The 25,486-nt window shown below is 44.0% G+C and overlaps 1 protein-coding gene across 7 annotated transcripts in view; it reads left to right on the top strand.

Annotated features, from left to right (window-relative positions):
• The window catches only part of rab27a (RAB27A, member RAS oncogene family), a 201,105-nt gene extending 184,894 nt beyond the window's left edge, over positions 1–16,211 (top strand). For 6 of the 7 annotated variants that reach the window (XM_063066502.1, XM_063066508.1, XM_063066506.1 and 3 more), the window contains 3 exons: positions 223–326; positions 2,352–2,475; positions 14,962–16,211. In XM_063066502.1, coding sequence (XP_062922572.1) covers positions 223–326; positions 2,352–2,475; positions 14,962–15,163 — 430 coding nt within the window. In that variant the 3' untranslated portion in view covers positions 15,164–16,211. Of the gene's footprint in view, positions 1–222; positions 327–2,351; positions 2,476–5,764; positions 5,932–14,961 lie in introns of all 7 variants that reach the window. The other variant, XM_063066507.1, reaches the window with a different exon arrangement.
• Positions 16,212–25,486: the final 9,275 nt, after the last annotated feature.

The following is a 25,486-nucleotide window of genomic DNA, read 5'->3' as shown; positions in this document are numbered from 1 at the left end:
TCTGTGTGTGCTCCAGCTTCCCCAGGCAGGAGCACTGGTTGTTTGATGGCATTTCAGTTACTCTGATTTGGTATTTGTGCATGGACTCAAGTACAGGTGTCAAAAGGTTTCTGTTTACATCTAATTTCAGTGACTCTGATTTGGTATTTGTCACAGACTCAAGTACAGGTGTCAAAAGGTTTCTGTTTACATCTATTACAAAGGATGCTGCTTCTCCTCCAGGTTCCGTAGCCTAACGACTGCTTTCTTCAGAGATGCCATGGGTTTCCTGTTGCTGTTTGACTTGACAAATGAGCAAAGCTTCCTCAACGTCAGAAACTGGATCAGTAAGTTCACCTGGGGAGGCAGTTCCCTTGCATTTGGAAGTTTGCTTCTGCTTACGTAAAACATTGAGAGAGAGAGAGAGAGAGAGAGAGTGTGTGTGTGTGTGTGTGTGTGTGTGTGTGTGCGCGCGCGCGCGCTCTTTGTGCTTTGACATGGTTGGCATTTGCACAGGTGCACTGATGTCTGGGTTTCTCTGCAAGATCAGAGAGGTTTGATCTCTCCAGCTTTTGTTCTGATGGTCGGCAATAGCGGAGATAAAAGAGTATTCACCTGCCTAACCACTAAGATTTGTAGGAATGCAGGGTTAGGGCGATCTGCATGAGATGGGTAGGAAAGACACAAGATATGTCTTTATATTTGCTCACTTTGGTGTTTTAGCCTTAATTCCACACTCACTGTTGGTTTTATATAAATATCAGGCATTTTGTTTTACTAAGGAGTGATCGTGTAGTTTCCTATATTTGTTGGTCTGTTTATGGGTCAGTCCTCAAGTGTGTGCAGACTGTGTTTGTCCACCTTCCAGTTTGTTTCTCGGATAAACCTGCCAAAGGCGAAGACAGTTCCCCAACCTGTACTGTGTATAATCTTTCAATTTGTCAGCTGACCTGTATCCCTCTGAATTCCGCTGCCATTCACTGCTGTCTTGTGTCTGCCCCCTCCACCTGGTAAACAGAGTTGCAGCAACTCTCCCTGGGCTCCACCTTCAACCTCCTGAGTCTATTTCTGTAGCTCACACTACCTACATGGCAATATTATCCAGCCTCTATCTGCAGTATTCTGACTGACAGAATTTGTTTAATCCCTGGTGAATTAATAATGTAAACCACCTTTAACTAAACTGCTGACCACAAGAACATTGAGATTTCAGAGGGAATGAGCATAAAAACAACTTCCGAGATTTTAATATTATGTGGAGCCCTCCTTGCCAATATTTTAATAATTTTCTTTTGAAGATGTGGCAGAATTTGTCAGTCTCAGCCCGACTGTAGCTCCCAACCATCCCCCTTCTCTCCCCCCCGCCCAACATTGTTAGGTGGTTATTCCAACCTCACACTCCCAGCGCTAACCACTAGTTTTCACAACTGAGGTTTTTGTCTTACTGTACAACGGAGCAAGAATCATTCTGGGTTTGCAGATTTTGTGGGAATTTAATAAACAAGGAAGCCAGAGACATTTGGGGAGTTTAAATTTGTCCACGAATGATTGAAATGTGCTCTAGTGAAATATGAGACTTGCCTCCAACTGGAATGATATGTTTCTGTCACTTTGGTGTTTTATTTTTACTGTACTTCATATGAGAAGCAGGAGGACCTAACGCATTGAGAAGATTTGAACTGGCTGCGGCATTGTGTGCTGTGCGGACACCCCCGAAAGCCTAGGCTTGCACTCTCCATGTTGTTGCCCCATGTCCCAAGGAAGTCAGACAGCCCATACTGTACCACGTGAACAGCTCTTGGTCCAAGTGCTTCCGGTGTTTTACATTGCATTCATTTTAGTGCAAGGTCTTGAATTGTTTAAAATCAGAGAACTCTTTTATGAAGGATTGCTTGTGAATAAGACCCCTCTGTAGATAAGCCCATATTTCTGATGAGGAATATCAATCACTGGCTGGAGCACCTGCACGACAGCTTGGACACAGAGAGTGAAGATCTCACAGATCCTACAGTCTACCTTTCTTCCACGGAAGCCTGCTGGTGAAGTGTACAGACCTGACAAAACTAGCCCTCGACAAATGGTGCATGTCTCTTGCTGATTAAATTAAATCACCTCACTACTTTTTATTTTAGGAAGAGAAATACTTTGAAGCCATTGTGGTATCTGGTATTCAAATTCTCCTTTTTTTCTCACCCCTCAAGGAGCTGACTTTTTTTTTGACCCAAGAGCATTAACCCTAGGGAGGTGATTAATGTTGGAACTCCCTTTTTTGTTTTCTGTCCTCTAATCCAATGGGTAATCTGATGGATATAATGTTTCCCTTTTCAGTGCAATATGATTGACTATAGTTAGATTCTTTCATTTATTTCTAGGTCAGCTTCAGATGCATGCATATTGTGAAAACCCAGATATTGTATTGTGTGGCAATAAATGTGACCTGGAAGACCAGAGGGCTGTAAGGGAAGAGGATGCAAAGGAGTTGGCAGAGAAATACGGGTAAGTGTCTTTGCAACACACATCAAAGTCGCTGGTGAATGCAGCAGGCCAGACAGCATCTCTAGGAAGAGGTACAGTCGACGTTTCAGGCCGAGACCCTTCGTCAGGACTAACTGAAAGAAGAGCTAGTAAGAGTGTCTTTGGTTAGGTTAGTGATAAGGTTGTGAGTTACACCTGCATTTTATTGGATACAGGTGACCCTTTCCCCCGGCTTCATTCTTAAGAACTGGTCTGGATCACAGATCTGAAGCTGCATCATCTGCACGTTCACCAGCTGTAGAAGGGAGTTTAACCTCCGTTTATTTCCATTTCTGTTCGCATGACCTCTGTAAAAGTCAATTTTATGCTGAATGTCAAACTTTTGGGTGGTCAGTTGTGACTTCTGTTGGGGTGAGTTTCTGAAACCTAAGTGGGTGGTAATGTAGAGATCACCAGTGCAGTGGAGAAGACAATCGATGCTCTGTATGACAGCGGAGGAAGTAGTAGCAGGTTCAACAGCAAAATGTGAGATTACAATGGAACAGTTCTTCCTCTGAGTGTGAGAGTCAGATATTGCAGACAAATTCTAGGAACTGCAGTGGAACAGCGGGAACAAAAGGGTTTTGGGTTGTAGGTAGTTGGACCATAAAACATAGGAATAGAGTTGGACAGTTCAGGCCATTGAGTCTACTCCACCATTTAAGCATAGCTGATTTATTTTCTCTCTCAACCCCATTCTCCTCTCTCCTCGGAGCCTTTGCCACGCGTCCTGATCAATTACTGTAGATCCTCCATGTGCAGATGCACTTTAGGTAGGTGAATAAAGTTTTAGCTATGCAGCATGATGTGGCGCTGCGGTGTTGCGTAACCTGGGAGTAGGGTGTACTTCACCGTGTTTAAGTCATTCACCAATGTAGAGCCTGGGAGTCGGAGCCACCTGGCCCCTGAGTTGTTCTGCCAGGTGAGTGATTAGCCCTCAACTCTGCACTTCTGCCAACATGCAGTAACCTGTCACCCTATTCATTAATTATCCAACCAAAAATATTCAGATTATTTCCATTGTCCTATGTGGAAGTGGGTTGCAACCTTCCGAGAGAACATATTTCTTTCAAAAACTGATGACCCCTTACTTATAAACACCCCCCACCAGGGTATAAGTTCTACCACAAATGTCAACGTCCTCTCCGTCAACATCCTGTCAACACCCCTTAGGATCTTGCAGTTTTCAGTCGGGTGTCCTCTCATTTGTACAGACTTTGCCAGGTCCAAGCCTGGTCTGTCCAACACTTCACTCACTAGACAATGTCCCCATTCTGGGCTTTATTCCAGTGGCCCTCAGACCTGATTCTAGTGTATGAACACATGCTCTGGTGTGCTCTCCACAGTGACCTGTAGAAATGGAGTACGTTACCTTTGCAGTGTTTAGTTCCGCCACCAATAAACACCACCTTCCTGTTAGCTTTCCACATTAGCTGCTGTACCTGCCTACCAGCCCTCTGTGAGTCGTGTACTGGGACACCTATGTCCTTGTGTAGCACAGGGTTCTGAAAGGGTAAACAGTTTCAGATTCTTGGCATCAATATCTCAGAGGATCTATCCTGGGCCCAACACATTGATGCAATCACAAAGAAGGCACATCAACGGCTCTACTTCATTAGGAGTTTGAGGAGATTTAATCTCACCAAAGGCTCCTGCAAATTTCCACAGATGTACTGTGGTGAGTGTTCTGACTGGTTGAATCACCACATGGCATGAGCAGGTTTGCAAGAGGCTGTAGAGGGTTGTACGAGCTCCATCACAGACACACCCCTCCCCCCACCAAGGATATCTTCAAATGATGGTGCCTGATGGAAATTGGATGTATCATTAAGGTCCCTCACCTCCCGGGACTTGCTCCCTTCTTAGTGCCACCATCAGGCAGAAGGCACAGGAGTCCGAAGATCCACACTCAGTGTTCTAGGAACAGCTCGGCCATCAAACTTCTGAATGTCTGTGAACACTACCTCACTATACCTCTTTTGCACAATTTATTTATGTCTTGCACTGTAAAGCTGCCGCAAAACAACCAAGTTCACAACATTAAGTCTGTGATCATAAACCTGATGTGCTTCATCATTGTTCTATACTAATAATCTCGCAAAGTGCTGCAGACTATTGTTTCTCCATAGAATTTACATGGAAGATTTGAGTGTTTCTGGCCCAGGCAGGGCAGTAATATATAATTAGCTATGTAATTAAAAGGATTGTTATGTGCTCTGTGCCAATACTAAATGTATGGTTTGTTAAATAGAAGTTTTGCGAATATTGCATTCTTAAATGTTGATGTTGAAAATTCACTCTCCTCTGCACTGCTCTCTTGGGTTGTGTGCCTGTTTTCCTGTTACTTGTAGCTGGTGAGAAGGAACCGAGTGCAGAACATCACTTCATCTTGCTTCTCTGATTTGGTTGTAAGACCTTCTTGAAATATTGGAGTTGCTTTGCTTAATTTCATCCGTCGCAGGGAGCACACAGATTCCTCTGTGCACTTAGAAGTCTGTTATTCAATAATATAATACCACTGCCTTCATGTTCAGTGTCTGGTTTGAAGATTGTGAACATAACCACTTTGAAATATAGACAGTTATAGATAACGATAAGGATTACCAGTGTTAAAGGTCTAAGTTATAGGGGAGTGGGGTGGGGAGGATCTGACAAAGGTAGATTGCAAGTTGACATTTTCACGGTGAGAAACTTTCAAAGAAGACCAGTGAGCATTCAAGGCGAGCATGTTCCTGTCAGGGTGAAAAGTTAAATAGAACAGTACAGCACAAAAAACAGGTCCTTCAGCCCATAATGTTATGCTGCACCAATCATAGAAAATAGGTGCAGGAGTAGGCCATTCGGCCCTTCGAGCCAATCAAATGGCTAACTAAGCTAATCCCCTCTGGCTACACGATGTCCATATCCTTCCATTTCCCTCACATTCATGTGCCTATTTAAACATCTCTTAGAAGTCCCTAATGTTTCTGCTTCTACCACCACTCCAGACACCCGCCACTCAACAACAACAACAACAACAACAATTTGCCCCTCACATCTCCTTTGAAATTCCCCCTCTCACCTTAAATGCATGCCTTCTGGTATTAGACATTTCAACCCTTGGAAAAAAGAATTTATCTGTCTAATCTATATATACATCTCATAATCTTGTAAACCTCTGGTCTCTGCCGCTTCAGAGAAAACAACCCAAGTTTATCAAACTTCTCATTATCGCACGTGCCCTCTAATCCAGGCAACCTCCTGGTAAACCTCTTTTGCATCCTCTCCAAAGCCTTGTTGTCCTTCCTACGATGGGGATTTATCCCAGGCAGCTATGGGAGACGGGAGTGGATTGCTGCTGGAGCTGGACAATCTCAGTGGAGTCAAGAAGCATCTACGGACGGAAATGGGCAGTTGATATTTCAGGTTGAGGCCCTTCGTTGGAAAGGAGCGGTCCAGGTGAGGGCTGAAGGGATCCAGGGAATGTTGCAAAGTGGATTCAAAGTTGACTAGGAATATAAGACAGAGTCTGATGCTGGAAGATTGTTTCTACAAGTGGTGTCATGCGAGGATCAGTGCTGGGGCCGTTGCTGTTTGGAATACAGGTGAAAGATATGGAAAGTTGACTTTGTTTTTGCTTTAATTCTGTTCTTTCTTATAGAAATCATTTATGTTTATCTTTTTCTTCCGGTAAGGTAGTGGCATGCTCAGAAACACCGGCCTCTGTGGGGCCTACCGAAGGTGTTGTCTTTTTTAATGATCACAGCACCTTGCTGAACATTAAGAACTACAGGTCTACCCCATCAACGAGTTGCTCGTAGGCGGAGGAGCTGGACTTGTTGCTGCCTGTTACAGAATGGTGTCAGAGTTGGTGCGCAAAGGCAGTGTGCAGGCTAACAGCGAGTGATTGTCTTGGACACTTTTCTCGTGATCACAGGTCTGGTCCACTGGTTTGTTGGAAAGATCGATGGCGGAGGTTCTGCATGGCCTCGGCTGTGACGTGGACTAGGCCTCATGCTACAGTATCGCCTGTCTCAGCCTCCCTGGAGAAGTGGCGCTGGAGACAGTGTAGTGTCCATGCTGGATTGGGGACTGCACCTACCCATCGGTGCTGCTGTCCAGTGTTTGCTCAGTGGAAGATGAGCTAGGTTGTGTTTGTCTGTGCACCGCTGCAGGCTTGCCCTTGCCAACCACATCTATGGACTCAGGGACTTGGACAATGTTATACTTTTGCTTGTGTGACTGTATGTTTATTATATGTACTGTGTGCTGTGCATGACTGTTGGCACTGTGTTTTGCACCTTGGCCCCAGAGGAGAGCTGTCTCATTTGGCTGTATTTATAGAAATTCACGTGTGGTTGAATGACGATTGAACTTGATATTGAATGCTGATTATATGAGGACATAGATTTAGGGTTAAGGTGGAAGAGGTTTGCAGAGAATCTGAGAGGGACATTCTTCACGCAGAGTGTGGTGAGTACCTGGAACACAATGTCAGAGAGAGTGGTTTAAGTGAGGTCACTGACACCATTTAAGAAGGCTTTAGGTGAACACTTGAGTTACCGAGGCACAAAAAATTAGAATTTTGGGGGGACAGGCTTAATATTGATGGGTGTCCACAAGTCAGTGTGGAAGAGTCATGCTGATTGGTCAGTGATTAATATGGATGGGTATCCATTGGTCAGTGTGGAAGATTCATGCTGAGTGGTCTGTTATCCATTCTGTGTAATTTATGGCTTTGTGAAAATGGTTATTTTCTCAGTGTTGACAATAAAGTGTTGGAAGAGAGATGAATAATTGTGGACATTGGAGGATAAAGAGCAGTTTACTTTGTCTACCACCACTGGCAAGTTTGAAATATGTTTACCAGCTTTTGAAAACTGGGCAATGAATGAACTCAGTTGGGAATGTCTGCCGTGGTGAGGGTGATTGCCACGGTGAGAGAGCAGGTGCCAGGGTGAAGATGATTACCAAGGAGAGGTTGTGGGTGCCAAGGTGAGGGATCGTGTGCCACGGTGAGGGAGCGGGTGCTGATGTGAGGATGATTGCTGAGGTGAGGGAGTGGGTATCGAGGCAAAGGTGCCTGTGTCGATGTGAGGTGTATGTGCTATGATAACGGGGTGGGTGCTGTTGACCTGTGTTGAGCTGATGTACAGCTGTGTTGTACAGTATTTTGCTGAGCTTCCACTGCGCTGCGTGGAGGATGTCTGCCGGACAGCCCATTTCATGACACATGGCAGTGATAATAAACCTGACTCTGGTGCTCTCTCCGACTGTAAATCTCAGGAGTTGTTCTTGAAAGGAACAAAAATAATCTTTCTCGGCGATGGTGGTTATTGGAATTGAGGGACATTGCGTTGGTATAGAATAGTGACATTGAGATATGGGATCAGTCATGGTCTTTTAACAATGTCCAAGCAGTGCAAGGAACTTGCCTTTGCTTCTATTCCTAATCTTACATCTCAAAAGTTCACATGAAACAAACTTTTTTTAATTGATTGATGCCACAGGAAGCTTGAGGATTGTGTGTAAGAACAATTTCCAGGTAAAGGTTAGTGACTTGAATGACACATTTAACTGGACTGTCTCAGGATCCTCAGTCCATGTTAAAGTCATAAGATCTCAGAAGACCTGAAACTGTCTTATGTTCCACGGTCTCATCACTATGAATAATGAGTCAGTGCTTCAGGAGAAGGTTCTTAATTGGGTGAATTTGAAGAAGTTCATGTCCATTAGCAATGAAAATCTGGAAAGCTTGATTATCTGAAAAAGTTGTGTTTCGTACAGAATGGAGCAAACAGAGATTGTGAGTAAAATTCAGAATACAATTTTAGTCTGTGATGTTTTCATTTGTTCTACAGGACATAACACATCAGCAGAGGTGCAATCACTGCCTTTTCTTTCCCACACTTTTCATTATGCGTGTTGCTCTCTGATGTATTGGTTGTAGTCAATGTGTGTGTCTATGACTGCTCATCTATTATGTTTGTCCTGTCCAGATTCTATTACTTTGACATGTTTGCAGTACGTATCTCTGTGGAATCTGGAGCTTGGTTAGAATAGTTCTCTCAGCGAGAGTGGAGTGGAGTTTTAATGTTATCAAACTGAAGTGGGCAAGTTAAAGGTAAAGGAGATATTAAAGAAAAATTTTATTTGGAGAAGTAACACCTGCATCCAACCATAGGTAGCATCTTCAACTAGAGCATTGTTAGCAGCTTAATGTTGTTCCCCTTTATTCATGATCTTGACAAATGCTTGAATTTCTCCCTCATTGAAATTGTGAGTGCAGTTATTTTGTGATAGGCAAACAGTTTATGCATTACAGTCTTCGTTTCCATAGCAATTCTGAGTCACCCAAAAGGTGTGCTAGATGGTGACGGTGGTGGGTGTGAGTCAGCTGCTGTTCTGTTAACAAGGACAAAAGTGCGCTGGGCGGGGGGGTCATGATGGGGGATCAAGTGGGAGAGCTGTGCGCCAAGGTTCAGCTGTGTGGGAAGGGAGGTGGAGGCAGTCGTGAGGTGTTGGGGTGCGCGCTGCAGTTTGGCACCTTGGGTGATCAGAAGTTGCCTGGTGATGCTTGGACTTAAGGAGCTTAAGTGGTGAAACTCTTTGTACCCACTACTCTGTATGAAGACTTAGTAGTGATGAATGTAGAGAATCTATTAGTCTCACTTCCTTCACACATTTCTAAAGGAACATTGCACAGGGAACATTGTCACCCTGAGCTTGACTAACATCAGCATGTGACAGTGAATCATGATCAGATCTGTCCTGTTCAGTACACAATTGGGCACAATTGCCCTCTGCTTCAGGGGAAAAAATGAGTAGTCAGATGTATTAGAAAGAAGTAATGCCATGCACCTGAATTTGTAGGTGAATAACTTTGCATGTTTCTAATTTAGCCCCAGCCTGTTCTCTGTGTCTGAGCATGGGTTTTGATTAGTGAAGTCCTGGTTCATTGTCAGCAGGGGACTGTTGTAGGGCAGTTTCTGCAATCTCTGTTTAACGGGATCTGTAAGTCCCTGGAGTCTGAGGACCTGTGAATAGAGTTTTATTAATTGACCATAAGGAGACTATATTAGGAGTAATCAGCTTTACAGAATTTATTAAAACATGACCTTGCTTTGCCATAACTGAACTACTTCCAACTGTAACCCTGTCTCTGAACAAACACACTTACCGGGTTTGTTACAAATTCAACAACTCCAATGTCGTGTCTTACAAAAATGTATTACATTTTCATGTGCTCCACTGAGCAAGGTTGATCAAGAACTGACTGTGGGAGCATATTTGTTTTTCTAATTACGTTCTGATTATACTAAGCTTAGGAAGAATTTTATGATAGTGAATGTTTTGAAATAGCATTTTCTGAGTGAGGTTTTGCTTCTGCATTTTGAATTAGTGTGATATTTGATGTTCTAATCTCACTGCCACCACGTCGCATTGTCCCAGAGCAGCCTGCAGTGTTCCTTTCCTATTCTTCTCCTCGTAACAATTCCGTTTCCCGGGTCACCCACTGTTCACAGAGGAGAAACTTCACAGAGCAAATGTGACCTTCGACAGGCTGGAATAGTTTGGAATCCCTAAGGTTGTATTGTGTTTGATCAGAAGGTGAGAAGCTGTACCTTGAGCTTCCTGGGAACAGTGCGAGATATCAGAAACTGAGTAAGAATGAGATGTTGAATTAAAGGCACAGACACAGGAAGCTCGGGAGCTGTTTTATGGCAACACACACAAAGTGCTGGAGAAACTCAGTAAGTCAGGCAGCATCCATGGAGGGGAATAAACAGTTGATATTTCAGGCCGAGACCCTTCATCAGGACTGGAAAAGAAGAGACAGAAAGCAAAATAAGGTGGTGGAGGAGGGAAAGGAGTAAGAAGGTATAAGAACCAAACTGAAGAAACCTCGTTGTGAGTGCTGTATGCAGTCCACTAGATTGGAAGAAGTGCGAGTGAATCATTGCTTTATCTGGAAGGGAAGAGATACCATATCCCCAGTGGTTTCATGGCAAGGTGCCAGGAGGTGGGCTATTGCTATTGAAGATGTGGAAGAGTGAACTAGGGGAAGGGTCCCTGATGTTGTAGTGGCAATGATTGTTGAAGTGATGTTGGGGTTGGTCTGTGGGGTGCTCTATACCACTTAAAAGGATCATTAGACCCTCAGTGAAAGGTTGTTCCTCTTACACTATGGTGTTTGAAATAACAGCCTATGTGCAGAGGTATAGCCACACTGGGCTGCATCTCACTTGAGGCTGCCCATCAAACCTCACACTCCAGCCTTCCTGCAGCAACACTAATCTTTTGTTAGTGGAACAGCACATAGTCCTCGGACAACACAGCCACACACCTCCCTGTGTGAGGTGGAACAGTGCGTGGTCCTCGGACAATACAGCCACTCACCTCTCTGCCTCAGTACTGTCAGGTGGATTTCACAGCTTAAAACAAAAAGTTAAATAAAAATAAACATTAAAATTCGGCAGTATTAACTGCCCTTCATTCATTAAAGTTAATAAAAAGTTAAAAGGGTCTCATTAAGACAGGCTGACTGTGCCTGTGATGTGGTGTAAGGTTGAGGGACCACGTGGAGTTGCCCTGGGTGTACAGTGTGCTCGGAGTTCTGCACTGCAATGCATGGGTGCAGAAGTCGGGAAGGTGTTGGAACATGGCCTGCAGTTTGAGCTAGTGCTTCTCTACTAACCTCACCGCTGGTTACTGCCGGATCAAGATTGTCCCATGTAAAGTATGTGAGAGATGATACGGCAAGAAGGAATTTTACAGAACTACCGTTACACATGGGACATGGTAGATGCAGGTGAGGAGGGAAATGACGGGCAGGTTGACCCAGGTGGGGGTGCAGACCCGAGCTGGAGGGTGGTGCTGGAGACAGGAAAAGCTGCAGGTGCTGGAATCTGATCAGTGAGGAAGCTCAGGGGAACCAGATGATAGGCAGAGGGAGCAGGTGGGGGAAAGGGGAAGAATTTGGGTAACAGGGGACTGGGATGGGGTGGAACGAAGGTGGGTGGGGCAGAAAGATAGAGAAAGGGGCAGAGAGGATGTGGTTTTCAGTGTACATACCTATGGGCTCCCCGACATCCTAATCAGGATCTGATGCAGGGTCAACATGTACCTTAACCTTGAAGGTACTCCCTGGCTGAGTCTTTCCAGCATTTTGTTTTTGTTCAAGCTCTTTCACTGCATATATTTGTTCTTTACTGGAGAGAGGAATTTGCTGTGTTCTAGTTTCCTCCGTCTGAATGGTTAAAACTCATCTTTGAAATTTATTTTGAAACAAATCTTGTTTCTTGTTACATACACCTGTTAGGGTGCATTCTCCAGATACCTTATAAGGTAACCGTAGCCTTCAGCCAGGAGCAGATGTCATCAGGTGGTTCCCAACCTTCACCGAGTGTTTGGACCCTTAACCACGACACTCTCCAGTTGTTGGGCCGGCAGTGGTGGCCAAATCACTGCCCATCTGCTCCTGGCTTCCAGCCTCCCTCCTCTCACCTACTCCAAATCCAACAAGAGGCTCGTTCTGCCTCTTCCCCCATCCTACAAGCTGCTTGTTTTTTGCTCCTTTCGTCCAGGCCCAGAGCTGACAGCAACTGCCATGCTGATTTGGCTGGGAAACCTCTGCAGTCGATCTCCACAGGGAACAACCATGCCTGCCACCCCTTGTCTTTACACTCCTGCACTAAGGGCTGGTACTTCAAGGCCTTTCTCTTGTGGGCCTCTTCCCATCCCTCCTCCCACGGCATAGTCAGCTCAACCAGAATTATTTTCCTGTCTTCAGCTGACCACAGTAAAGTGTCTGGGCATAGGGTTGTGTGCACCACATCTGGGAACTGCAGCCTCCTTCCCACATCGACCCTCATCTCCCAGGACCTGGCTGTTAGCAGCAGATTGGGCTTTGGTTGTTTAGTTACGAAAGTCCTGGCTCCCTCTTTGATGAAGGTGATGGCCTTCCTCAAATCTGTGCCAGCCGTCCTCTTCTCGCATCTCTCCCACTCTAGTGTGTCAGCAAGAGCCAGAAGCACCTTATCATGGCGCCACCTATACCGTCCTTGAGTTACAGCTGTTTTACACCCAGACAGTATATGAGCCAGTGTCCCCTTTTGACCACAGAGCTTACAGTTCGAGTCCTGTCTCATCCCCCATGTGTACAGATGTAATGGCGAAGGAAGGGTGTCATACACGGATTGCAGGAGGAAGGAAATACAGAAGGGCTCCAGTCTGAATAACTCCTCCCATGAGATCTTGTGCTTGGGCAGATATAGTGTGTTGATATGGTGTGAACATCTGCAGGGTGATAGAATTAAAGGAGTGAATGTCAGTGGAAGGAATTCCTCCCTGTTACTCCAGAGAAACTCACAGGAAAAGACCCATGTGCAGAAAGCAACGTTACTAGACTTGGAGTAACTGATGTCCTGTTGTAGAACTGAGCATAACCACGTAGAAAAGTGAAGCTGAATTAGGTTTAAAAAAAACATAGGGTATATGATCAGACTCCAGGAAAGAGATTTTGACAGGAGGAAGAGTGGAAGACAATTTGTATACTCTCTGCTGCTATCTTGGTGCCAGTGCTGGGTAGGCAGTATTTAGGCCTCAGTGAATAACATTTCATTGCTGTTCACTAGATGCTGACCCCAAGCTGATTGTCTGTCAGTGCTGGTGTGAGATTACTAAATCACCTTGCATGTGTGCACAGCAGCTCCCTGGAGTCAAATTTGTTACTGTGACAGTAGCGGCATCCAGGCAGGGCAAGAACAACTTATGAAGTGTGGAGGTGAGACTTGTTGCCAGCACCTTTTTGTTTTATTATTTGCTACATTTGTGCTGGCATAAATAAGATATTTAAGGTCTAAATTAGCTACAGTTCATGCCAATTAATATGACTGGTGTCAGTGTTAATATGGTCAGCCATTAGCTCCAATATCATATGCAAGGTCAACAACATAGGAGGATTTCCGGACCTTTTTCCTCAAGCGTTACCAGGGCTATGAGCACGCAGTGGGGCAACAGTTACCAAGGTTGTTAGCACGCAGTAGGGCAACAGTTGGTGCCTTTGCCTCACAGGTGCAGCAACCGGACTTCTGCCCTGAGCTCGTGCTGTCCACATGGAGTTTGTGTAAGTCAGTCTGATAACATCTGGGTTCCTGCTTACCTTTCCAAATACGAATAAATCCTGTCACTCAGAATCCCTTCCATGAACTTTTCTGCCACTGATGTAAAACTCACTAATCTGTAGGTCCCTAACTTATCTCTTATTGCCTTTCTTGAATCAATTTACAACATTTGCAACATATACCAGTTTTCTGGTACCTCACCCTTGGCTAACGAATATACAAATACCTCTGTCAACACCCCAGCAAGCTTCTCTTGCTTCGTGTAACCTCCTGGTCACACCCTGGGGATTTATCCACCTTTATGTCATTCAAGACCTCTAACACCATCTCCTTTATGTGTTATGCTCCAGGATATTACTGCTCCCTTCCAGAAACACACCAGTTTCCTTGTCCTTCTCCACAGAAAATACAGATAGAAGTATTCTTTTTTAAGAGTTCATCCATTTCCTGTAGTTCCAAACACCAATCTGTATGAAGATCTACTTTCTCCCAAGCTCCCTTTTGCTTTTAATATACTGTATTTATGAGATATTTAATATTATCTGCTAAGAATATCTCATGGCCCATTTTTGCCTCCCCAGTGTTCTCCTTAAGGGTGCAACTCCATCCTTATGTTTTTCAAGGGACTCACTTGATCCCAGTAGCCTATACCAAACGAGACCTCCTTCCATTTGCTGATCAGACTGTTCATATACATAAGAACATAAGAAATAGGAGCAAGAGTAGGCCATCCGGCCCATCGAGCCTGCCCCGCCATTCAATAAGGTCATGGCTGATCTGTCCGTAACTCAGCTCCATCTACCTGACTTTTCCCCATAACCCTTAATTCTCTTACTATGTAAAAATCTATCTAATTGTAGCGTAAATATATTTAGTGAAGAAGCCTCAACTGCTTCTGTGGATACCATATCCCTAATCCTGCTTTTCACTCTAACAGCAACATGCTGGCCCTGAAGTCTCTATATCTCAGCTTTAAAAGCCTTCCACATGTCAGAAGTCCCTTTAACTTGAGGACATTATATCTTTTTCCATTGTATTGTGAAGCTAATAGAATTCTAGACACTGGTCCCAAAGTGACACCTTCTCTTCCCAAAGACACTGCCTAACCAGTTAAGGATTTCTAGCATTTACAAATTTTTTGATTTTCATTTGCAAGGATTAGTAAATGTTTTGGTGCAACTCAACAATGCTAAAACCTGAATGTACATTGGCAGTATCAATCAGTTTATGGTTTGATGTTAAGATCTGAAGCATGGTTGATCATTGCAATATGCGCACTTGGACACTGTACTATAATCAGTAGGTTAATGGAAGTAGTTATTTCTGTTTGTGATGAGCTAATGGTTTCTTGCCTTCTACACAGACTTCCCTACTTTGAAACCAGTGCAGCAACTGCATCCAATGTGAACAAAGTTGTGGAGACCCTGTTGGAGCTCATCATGAAACGCATGGAACGGTGCGTGGACAAATCGTGGATACCTGAAGGTGTTGTAAGGTCCAATGGCCACAACTCCACGGAACATCTAAATGCAGAAGACCAGGACAGGGGGAAATGTGCTTGCTAGATTGGTCTGTATGGAACCCCCTTTTTTTGTTGATAATTGAACATTGTTTGTTTCTTAACCAGATGCATGCTGTCCACCATACTATTATTTTGGTATAATTAGAACAAAATGATTTACTTATTTGTGGACCATGTGCAAGATAAATGAAAGGGGTTGCTGATGCCTTATGTAAATCGATATGTACTCTTTGTTTCTACAGGAAGTCTACAGGCTGACTCCCAGCAGTAGTTTTATTATAGGTTGCTGGGCAGTGTCACAAATGAATCGCAAGCAAGCCATCTTTGGCCATTGCACTTAGTAGCTTTTATGAGTATGGACCAACAGCCAAAAATGTCCAATCTATGCTTGTATAATCTAGATTTTACTTGGATCTCACTGATACACCATACATTTCGGCTCTTTTGTTGCCCTCTCTTATTTTTACAATACTATTAGGGCTTCTGAAAATCAAACAATCTTACTTGCTATTGGAATTGTTATTTATATCTTCACTACTAATTCCTGGTGCTTGTGATCTGAGCAAAACTAAAATGTATTAGGCTTCCTTTTTTTTTCTGGACAAATGTTTAATTTCCGTGCAAATATGTGCCGACATGACTTCTGGCGCATTGATGAGTTTTTACACTGGAACGATGCCAAAAAGTTTTAAACCTGCCAAATACTTGATTGACAGATTAGATTGTATGTGAAGTTGAGTTTTGGAACTCTTGTTAGAAAACATTGTTTTGCCTTTAGTTTAAAAAGAGAGTCAATGTACTTCAGTTGATTTTTGTAGATGTTGGGTTACTGAAAGTAAGATCAGAGCGCACTTTACCAGAGATTTCTAAATTGTCACGACGAACCCAATGTGTTCTGCAGTTCAGAATGTCAGAAATACTAAATTTCATCGCATTAAAAGATTATAGAATATAGATGTAATTAAATTTGATACAAATTGTTGTATTTTTTCTCAAATTTTATCTATATACAATGTTTTAAACTTGTCTTCTGAAAATACTGTCAAGATGTTCTTTCTAATAAAAGAAAATCCCCTCATCTTTTGAGTTGATGTGTACAGTATGTGTTTAAAATAATTATGTTTGTCGAACTGGTGGCATTTACATGGGGAGTTAAATGTGGAAATAGACTGGAGAATCTGTGGTAGTTTATCAGCCATCATAATCCTGAGATAGCTAATAATGCAATGCCTTCTTCCTTGTGTGTCGTCAAACCTTTGTATGATCAATTGCTTCAACTAAGTAGTTTAATTGAGAAGTAAATGCACATTTGAGAATCTCTGATTTTATCTTCAGTTGCATCACACAGGGAAAAACATTAAACTAAATGAATACTTTTGTCAATAGTCTATTAGCAAAGGAACTACAGTGGTCCAGTAACTGTGGGGGTGGCGGGGGGGGGAACAAAGTTTTAATTTAATTTAGCTGCTAATCGTTTGCATTAACTTGAAATTTCCATTGCAAAATGTTTGAAATGGGAGGAAAATGACATTAAATGGTTTTAATTCTGACCTAAATAGCCTTCTCAAGTTTCACCAGGGGGCTTGTATTGATTCTGTTGGCTCAGATAAAGATTACTTATAGTTGATTCTGTCAAATACTGGTGTAGATTATCTGCAACACACAAAAGTAGTTGTTTACATCCGTTCCTGTAACTGGGCAGCGATTTGGTGCAGCAGGTAGTGCTGCTGCCTCCCAGCCCTAGCAACAGCTTCAACCCCAACCTCTGCTGCCTGTAAAGACATTGCTCACTCCCTCTGAACAAGTGGATTTCTCCTGAGCATTCTGGTTTCCTCCTGCACCCCAACAGCCTGCCGATGGATAGACTGTAACTTACCCCTGATGTAAGTGGATAGTAGGAGGTTTAGCAAGAATTAATGAGAGTGTGAGAGAGACTGGGTGCAGATGCCAGTCCAGATGAACATCTCCACTCGAAATGTTGACCCACTGAGTTCCTCCCACGCAGTGTGTTGCTGAGACAGGTACCAAAGACAGAATCAAGGAAGAGGCATCACAGAGCTGCAGCAACGGCCTCACCGTGGTCCCTAAACACAAAAGATTTTGCAGATGCTAGAAATCTTCAGCAACGTGCACAAAATGCTGGTGAAACTCAGGTCCCGATGAAGGGTCTCAGTATGAAACATTAACTATTTATTCCCCTCTGCAGATGCTGAGTTATGTCAGCATTTTGTGTCTCTATATTTTCATGTACTGCCAGACTGAGACACTAAGAATGCCATTATCTGAAAGTTCCTGTAATCTATGAATTATTCTAATTATAATTATATTTTGCCCTTTTCTCTTTGATCTCCATTTCCTGCACAAGATTGCTGACTGTTCAGTGGAAATAATGCAACATATTCTGCAGGGCAGACAACAGTACTGTTCATACATGAGATCTGGAGAAATTGTTTTAGCCAGAGCATGGTGAATTTGAAGAATTTGTTACCCAGGGCAGCTGTGGAGGCCAGGTCATTGGCTGTATTTAAGGTGGGGATTCATAGGTTCTTGCTTGGCCACAGCATCAAGGTTACGGGGGGGAAGGCCAGGGAATGGGGCTGAGGAGGAGAAGAAGGATCAGCCATGATTGAATGGTGAAGCAGACTCGATGGGCCAAATGGCCTAATTCTGCTCCTATGTCTCATGGTATTGTGACTAATTCTGGTCACTGTATCACTGGAAGGATATGGAAGGTTTTAGAAAGGTGCACAAGAGGCTTACTGGGACACAGCTTAGATTAGAGGACATGTTCTGTAAGGAGAGGTTGGAGGAACTCAGGTTGTTTCTTCTGAAGCTGCAAAGGCTGAGGGGACACCAGTTAGAAGTTCATTAAATTACAATAGGCATAGACAGCAGGTATTTCTCCCCAGGGTTGAAACTTCTAATACTGGAGAGTGAGGGGACAAGTCCAAAAGAGATGTGTAGGGCGAGTTTTTACAGAGTGGTGGCTGCCAGCGATAGTGTGGAGACAACACAACAGAAGCATTCTGACTGGTTGCTTCACTGTCTGCTATGGAGGCTCCAATGCAAAGGATCGAAAGAGGCTGCATCTCCATCAAAGGTACAGCACTCCCTACCATCGAGGATGTCTTCAAAATGTCGTGCCATAGAATCAAAATCTGAACCAGGTGAATTATGTTGGAAGTATGTTGTGAAGGTTGTTGTTTTGTGGCAGCAGTATTATGTAAAACATTTAAAAATCCCTGTAAGTTACTATCATAAATAAATATATAAATAATATCATAAATATATATCAATAGTGCAAAAGGGGAACAGGGAGGTGGTGTTCGCGGGCTGATGGATCGTTCAGAAATCTGATGGTGGAGGGGATGAGACTGTTTCTAAAATGCTGTGTGTGGGCCTTCAGACTCCTGTACCTCCTCCCTGATGGTAGTAATGAGAAGAGGTCAAGTCTGATTCTGAGAAGCGATTATGTGGCAAATGTGTAGAGAATGGAGTGATATGGATGTTGTGTGGGAAGAAGGGAATTAGTTATTAATTTAATTCAGCTCAACAACCTAGGCCTAAGGACCTGTTTCCCTGTTCCTGGGCTGTGCTGATCTACATACTGTGTTCTATGTTTGGGTCAGTCAATATCCGGTGACCTAGCAAGTACAGATTACAATAGTTAAACTAGTACGGAAAGAAGTGATTGACAAGCAGATGACCTGAGGGACAACAGAAAAGATAAAAATTGAAAAAATAAGGTCAGTTCATCTTTCAAGGTTACAATCTTCAGCAATGATCATCCTTACTAGCAGTTGGTGAAGTAGCAGTGCGGGAAAGAGTTATTGCCAATAATTATCTGGTCGTTTGAAGGCCACTGGTATGCTGTGGTGAATTTCCTTGCTGTGCCAAAGGCTCACTTAATTGCACCTTCTTGACTATTGCTCAACTACTCTCTCACAAAGTAATACTGTGTGCATGAATAATAACTCTCTGGGAGATTCTTCACAGACCAAAGTGGCTCAAGGGATGAGCAATAGGCACTGGCCTTGTCAGTGACATCCACATGCAGGAAAACAAATCAATCAAACAGAAACTGCAGCACTGAGTGTTATTTCTGTCATCATGGTAACCGAATCCAGTTTACACCAGTGGAGGAGATTGCAGAGCCAGGAGGAATATTTGTTGTGAAAAACTTGATTTGCTCACATGTTACGAACAGGTAGATTAATTGGTCATTGATACATTTATAAAATGATGTGTAAACTTAAAATTATGCCAATTTGTTACATCCTTTGTAGCAGCAGCAGTTCCATTTGCAGCTGGTTTGTTCAGTGTATGCCTGCTAATGTAACCATTTTTCTGCTGTCAAGAGCTGTGTCCTGGGATCTGTGACTGATGATTTACACAATACATTAATGTAGAAGTGACATCAATCACAACACCAACTTGCTAATGTGTAACTAAAGTCAGGGGGTTGAGCATTTATTGCTGCCACCAGACGTACACCTGGCATCTTTGTTCCAAAACAGCCCCAAAGTAATAAAGCTAATTTTGTTAAAAAATTTTTTAAGTCAATCAATTCATTGACTGTCCCAGTGTCCAAGAAAGCCCCGAGAAGGAAAATTCGCAGATCCCAGAAGCATGTGATGAGACCACATCATACAGTCAGAAATCTTTCAAAAGTAGAGTGTCTGACGTGTGCTGTCTGTGCTGCGGTGTGAAGGCATTTTGTTACCGATTATTGGTCAAAACAATCTGCACCTCTGAGAAAAGCTAAAATGAATTCAAACAACACACACAAAATGCTGGTGAACGCAGCAGACCAGGCAGCATCTCTAGGAAGAGGTACAGTCGATGTTTCGGGCCGAGACCCTTTGTCAGGACTAACTGAAAGAAGAGATAGTAAGAAATTTGAAAGTGGGAGGGGGAGGGGGAGATCCAAAATGATAGGAGAAGACAGGAGGAGGAGGGATGGAGCTAAGAGCTGGAAAGTTAATCGGCAAAAGGGATACAAGGCTGGAGAAGGGAGAGGATCATGGGACGGGAGGCCTAGGGAGAAAGAAAGAGGGAGGGGAGCCCAGAGGAACATGGAGAGCAGGCAAGGAGTGATTGTGAGAGAGAAAAAGAAGAGGAAAAAGGGGAGGGGGGATAATAAATAAGGGATGGGGTAAGAAGGGGAGGAGGGGCATTAACAGAAGTTAGAGAAATCAATGTCCATGCCGTCAGGTTGGAGGCTACTCAGACGGAATATAAGGTGTTGTTCCTCCAACCTGAGTGTGGCTTCATCTTGACAGTAGAGGAGGCCGTAGATAGACATATCAGAATGGGAATGGAACATGGAACTAAAATTTGTGGCCACTAGGATATCCTGCTTTCTCTGGCGGACAGAGTGTAGGTGTTCAGCGAAACGGTCTTCCAGTCTGCGTCAGGTCTCACCAATATATAGAAGGCCACACCGGGAGCACCGGACGCAGTATATCACCCCAGCCGATTCACAGGTGAAGTGTCGCCTCACCTGGAAGGACTGTCTGGGGCCCTGAATGGTGGTAAGGGAGGAAGTGTAAGGGCATGTGTAGCACTTGTTCCGCTTACAAGGATGAGTGCCAGGAGGGAGATCGGTGGGAAGAGATGGGGGTGGGGTGCGAATGGACAAGGGAGTTGCATAGGGAGCAATCCCTGTGGAAAGCAGAGGGGGGGGAAGGAAAGATGTGCTTAGTGGTGGGATCCCATTGGAGGTGGCAGAAGTTACGGAGAATTATATGTTGGACCCGGAGGCTGGTGGGGTGGTAGGTGAGGACAAGGGGAACCCTGTCCCTAGTGGGGTGGCGGGAGGATGGGGTGAGAGCAGATGTGCGTGAAATGGGAGAGATGCGTTTGGGAGCAGAGTTGATGGTGGAGGAAGGGAAGCCCCTTTCTTTAAAAAAGGAAGACATCTCCTTTGACCTGGAATGAAAAGCCTCATCCTGACAGCAGATGTGGCGGAGACGGAGGAATTGCGAGAAGGGATGGTATTTTTGCAAGAGACAGGGTGAGAAGAGGAATAATCCAGGTAGTTGTGAGAGTCCGTAGGCTTAAAGTAGACATCAGTAGATAAGCTGTCTCCAGAGATAGAGACAGAAAGATCAAGAAAGGGGAGGGAGGTGTCAGAAATGGACCAGGTAAACTTGTGGGCAGGGTGAAAGTTGGAGGTAAAGTTAATGAAGTCAATGAGCTCAGCATGCATGCAGGAAGCAGCGCCAATGCAGTCGTCGATGTAGTGAAGGAAAAGTGGGGGACGGATAAGAGTATAGGCTTGAAACATGGATTGTTCCACAAAGCCAACAAAAAGGCAGGCATAGCTGGGACCCATACTGGTGCCCATGGCCACACCTTTAGTTTGGAGGAAGTGGGAGGAGCCAAAGGAGAAATTATTAAGAGTAAGGACCAATTCCGCTAAACGGAGGAGAGTGGTGGTAGACGGGAACTGGTTGGGTCTGGAATCCAAAAAGAAGTGGAGAGCTTTGAGAGTCCCTTGCTGACACTTTCTACACATGCCCTTACACTTCCTCCCTCACTACCATCCAGGGCCCCAGACAGTCCTTCACCTGTGAGTCAGCTGGGGTGATATACTGCGTCTGGTGCTTCCGATGTGGCCTTCTATATATTGGCAAGACCTGACGCAGGCTGGGAGACAGTTTCGTTGAACATCTACACTCTGTCCACCAGAGAAAGCAGGATCTCCCAGTGGCCACACATTTTAATTCCACGTCTCATTCCCATTCTGATATGCCTATCCACGGCCTCCTCTATTGTAAAGATGAAGCCACACTCAGGTTGGACGAACAACACCTTATGTTTCGTCTGGGTAGCCTCCAACCTGATGGCATGAACATTGACTTCTCTAACTTAAGTTAATGCCCCACCTCCCCCTCGTACCTCATCTGTTATTGCCCATTGCTTGGGCTTCCCCCCTCCCCCTTTCTTTCTCCCTAGGCCTCCTGTCCCATGATCCTCTCATATCCCTTTTGCCAATCAACTGTCCAGCTCTTGGCTCCATCCCTGCCTCTCCTGTCTTCTCCTATCATTTTGGATCTCCCACTTTCAAATCTCTTACTATCTCTTCTTTCAGTTAGTCCTGACAAAAGGTCTCGGCCTGAAATGTCGACTGTACCTCTTCCTATTGATGCTGCCTGGCCTGCTGCATTGTGTGTTTTGCCTGAGAGCTTTGAGATCTTCCTGGTGGGGGGTGGAGATATATAGGGACTGGACATCCATGGTGAAAATAAGGTGGTGGGGACTAGGGAACTTAAAATCATTGAAAAAATTCAGAGCACGAGAAGTGTCACGAACATAGCTGGGAAGGGATTGAACAAGGGGGGATAAAACCAGTGTCAAGGTATGCAGAAATGAGATCGGTGGGGCAGGAGCAAGCTGAGACAATGGGTCTACCTGGCCAAACAGGTTTGTGGATCTTGGGTAGGAGGTAGAAACGGGAAGTGTGGGGTGTGGGAACTATGAGGTTGGTGGCAGTGGATGGGAGATCCCCAGAGTTGATAAGGTTGGTGATGGTGTGGGAGACAATGGCCTTGTGCTCCTTAGAATGAATTCAAACATAAAGCTTGCAGAATCAGAATCAGAATTGGGTTTAATATCACTGGCATGTGTCATGAAATTTGTTGATTTGTGGCAGCAGTACATTGCAATACAGAATAGAAACTGTAAATTACAGTAAGTATGTGTGTGTGTATATATATGTATTGCAAAAAACGGGTGGGGGGGAATACTGAGGTAGTGTTCATGGATTCATTGTCCATTCAGAAATCTGATTGTGGAGGGGAAGAAGCTGTTCCTGAAATATTGAGTGTGGGTCTTAAGACTCCTGTACCACGTCAGTGGTAGCAACAAGAAGAGGACATGTTCTGTGAGATGGGATCCTTAATGATGGATGCTGCCTTTTTGTGGCCACCCCTTCTGAAGGTGCCCTGGATGCTGGAGACTAGTGCCCATGATGGAGCTGGCTGAATTTACTACTTTTACCGATCCTATACAGTGGTCTCCCCATACCAGCCTGTGATGCAACCAGTTAGCATGCTCTCCATGGTACATCTGTAGAAATTTGCAAGAGTCTTTGACATACCAGTTCTACTACTAATGAAATATAGTGGCTGTTGTGCCACCTTTGAAATTGCATCAGTATGTTGGGCCCAGGATAGATTCTCAGAGATGTTAACACCCAGGAGCTTGAAACTACTCACTCTTTCCACTGCTGATCCCTCAATGAGAACTGGTGTGTGTTCCCTCGACTTCCCCTTCCTGAAGTCCAAAATCAACTCCCTGGTCATACTGGCATTGAATGCAAGGTTGTTGCTGTGACACCACTCAACTCCAGAACAAGGCACAATCTTTTTAGTCATTAGTTGAGTGTGGGTATATCTGTTTGTTCACCATTTGGAATCTGTTAATACTCAGACTGTTTCTCCACACTCCCTCTATTATTAGCATTGAGAGCCATAAACAAGGGCTCATAAACACCTCTGGAAGACTTGTGCACCAGATATGGCCAATATAAACTAAACTGTGAATGAAGAGATTTCCAGGTTGCTGAGCCTGCATTTATCTCAAAGGTTCAGGTTGCACCCGTGTTAATCATTTGTCTCTCATTCTGTAACTGTGAACAGAAGCTTTGGACATTGTTGACCTGCTCTTGATCATCATCAACAAGTGCTATTTGCAGTTGGTGGTAAAATAATAAATGTTTCTAGAGACAATATCTTCCTTTTTTCCCCATTTAAGAGTGAAAGAATTTCTCAAGTCACATCATATTTCAGGAACACTGACTGAGGTGCTTAGTATGTGAGGGTTTATGAACACATTCCCATCATCTTAAGGCACGTTACAGGTTGTTACATCATGGCACAACCTGTTGACATTTTTGTGACAGTTTTTCTCCAGTTTTCTTCACATTTAAATCTAGTAAAGGGTGGATTTTCAAGTAATTGGGTCTTGAACATAATGAATGAATTGCAGTGTCTTGTGTCATAGCACCCTGAAGCTGGACTGAAGAGCAGCTTCAGGAAGGAGCTTGAGCTTGCAACTGAGGAGTTTGATAAGAGACACTTGGACAGGTGTACCAACTTGTCATCTCGATGAGGATGAGCTGCTGAGTAATTGGGTCATTTGGTTCCTGTTTGATTGGGAAAAAATAGTTGTGTTGCATTAAATAAAAAGCACGTCTTTAATTGAATTTAGAAAACCCTGCTTCCTACTGTTCTGATAGTTGTGGAGCCAACTCATCTGAGGCAAATACTTCACTCTGGGCCCTGCCATGTTTCCTGAGTGAGCATGAGAGTGGGGAGGGGGCGGTGGTGTGGTTTATGTTGCATGTGGTTACTGTTATGATTTCTAACCCCCAAAACATAGAACTAATCTGAAGGGAAACAGGAAGTCAAGAGATAATGCGTCTAGTTTTGTTTTTACTTCAAGAGAGGCATGCACATATGACTTGGCAGCATAATAATGTATGCCATTTATGTACTTTTACAGATAACCAGCAATGCATTATGTAAACAACAAAGAATGCTTAATCAAACATATTTACAATATTACTGAAATATTAAAAACACAACAGATACTGAACTTCCACTTCTACCCCATTGCTTTAATAACTGACGTGGTTTGTGAGCCACAGTTCAAAATCTCACGACTGAGTGAAAGATTATCACATGGGGTAGCAAAAGATATGGGATCACAGGTGAGAGACTGATCCGCCTCTAGGGACACAAGAGACTGCAGATGCAGGACAACACACAACAGGCTCAGTGGGCCAATCAGCATCTGTGGAGAGAAATACTGTCAAAGTGACGGGTCAGGACTGGAAAGAGGGGTGACGGTAACTGTAAAAAGGTGGAGGAAGGGGCGATAATTGGATCCAGGTGAGGCAGGGAAGAGAGTGACAATAAGCAGCTGGAAGGTGATAGTTGGAGGTGGAAGGTGAGGAAGAGCTGAAGAAGATGCAGTCTGATAGGAGAGAACAGTGGACTGTGCAATAAAGGGAAAGAGGTGGGCTTGTGAACCAGCGGAGGGAGGGTATATGTGATGGGCAGATGGAGAGGGTGGGGGAGGGAAAAGAGGATCTGAAAAACAAGGGTGGAAAGTTAGAGAAATCAATATTCATACCGTAAGATTAGAGTTTATCAAGGTGTTTATGCTGTCACTCTTCCGGTGTCGAATCAGCCTCTGACCAAACTCCTCTGTCATTTTCCTCAACATGTCATGGCTACACTATCTACGTTAAATTCTCTTTATTATAGGTATCTACTGTCTTTCATCAAACTTACAATCTATTACACATTTACTTGATTGTCTACAAGGATAGCAGGGTTGAGATCTCTACCAAAGG

This window comes from Mobula hypostoma, chromosome 13, assembly GCF_963921235.1.
Source record: "Mobula hypostoma chromosome 13, sMobHyp1.1, whole genome shotgun sequence".
Classification (NCBI taxonomy): Eukaryota; Metazoa; Chordata; class Chondrichthyes; order Myliobatiformes; family Myliobatidae; genus Mobula; species Mobula hypostoma.
Note: the sequence above shows the minus strand (reverse complement) of the source record. Positions and strands in the feature narration are given on the sequence as shown.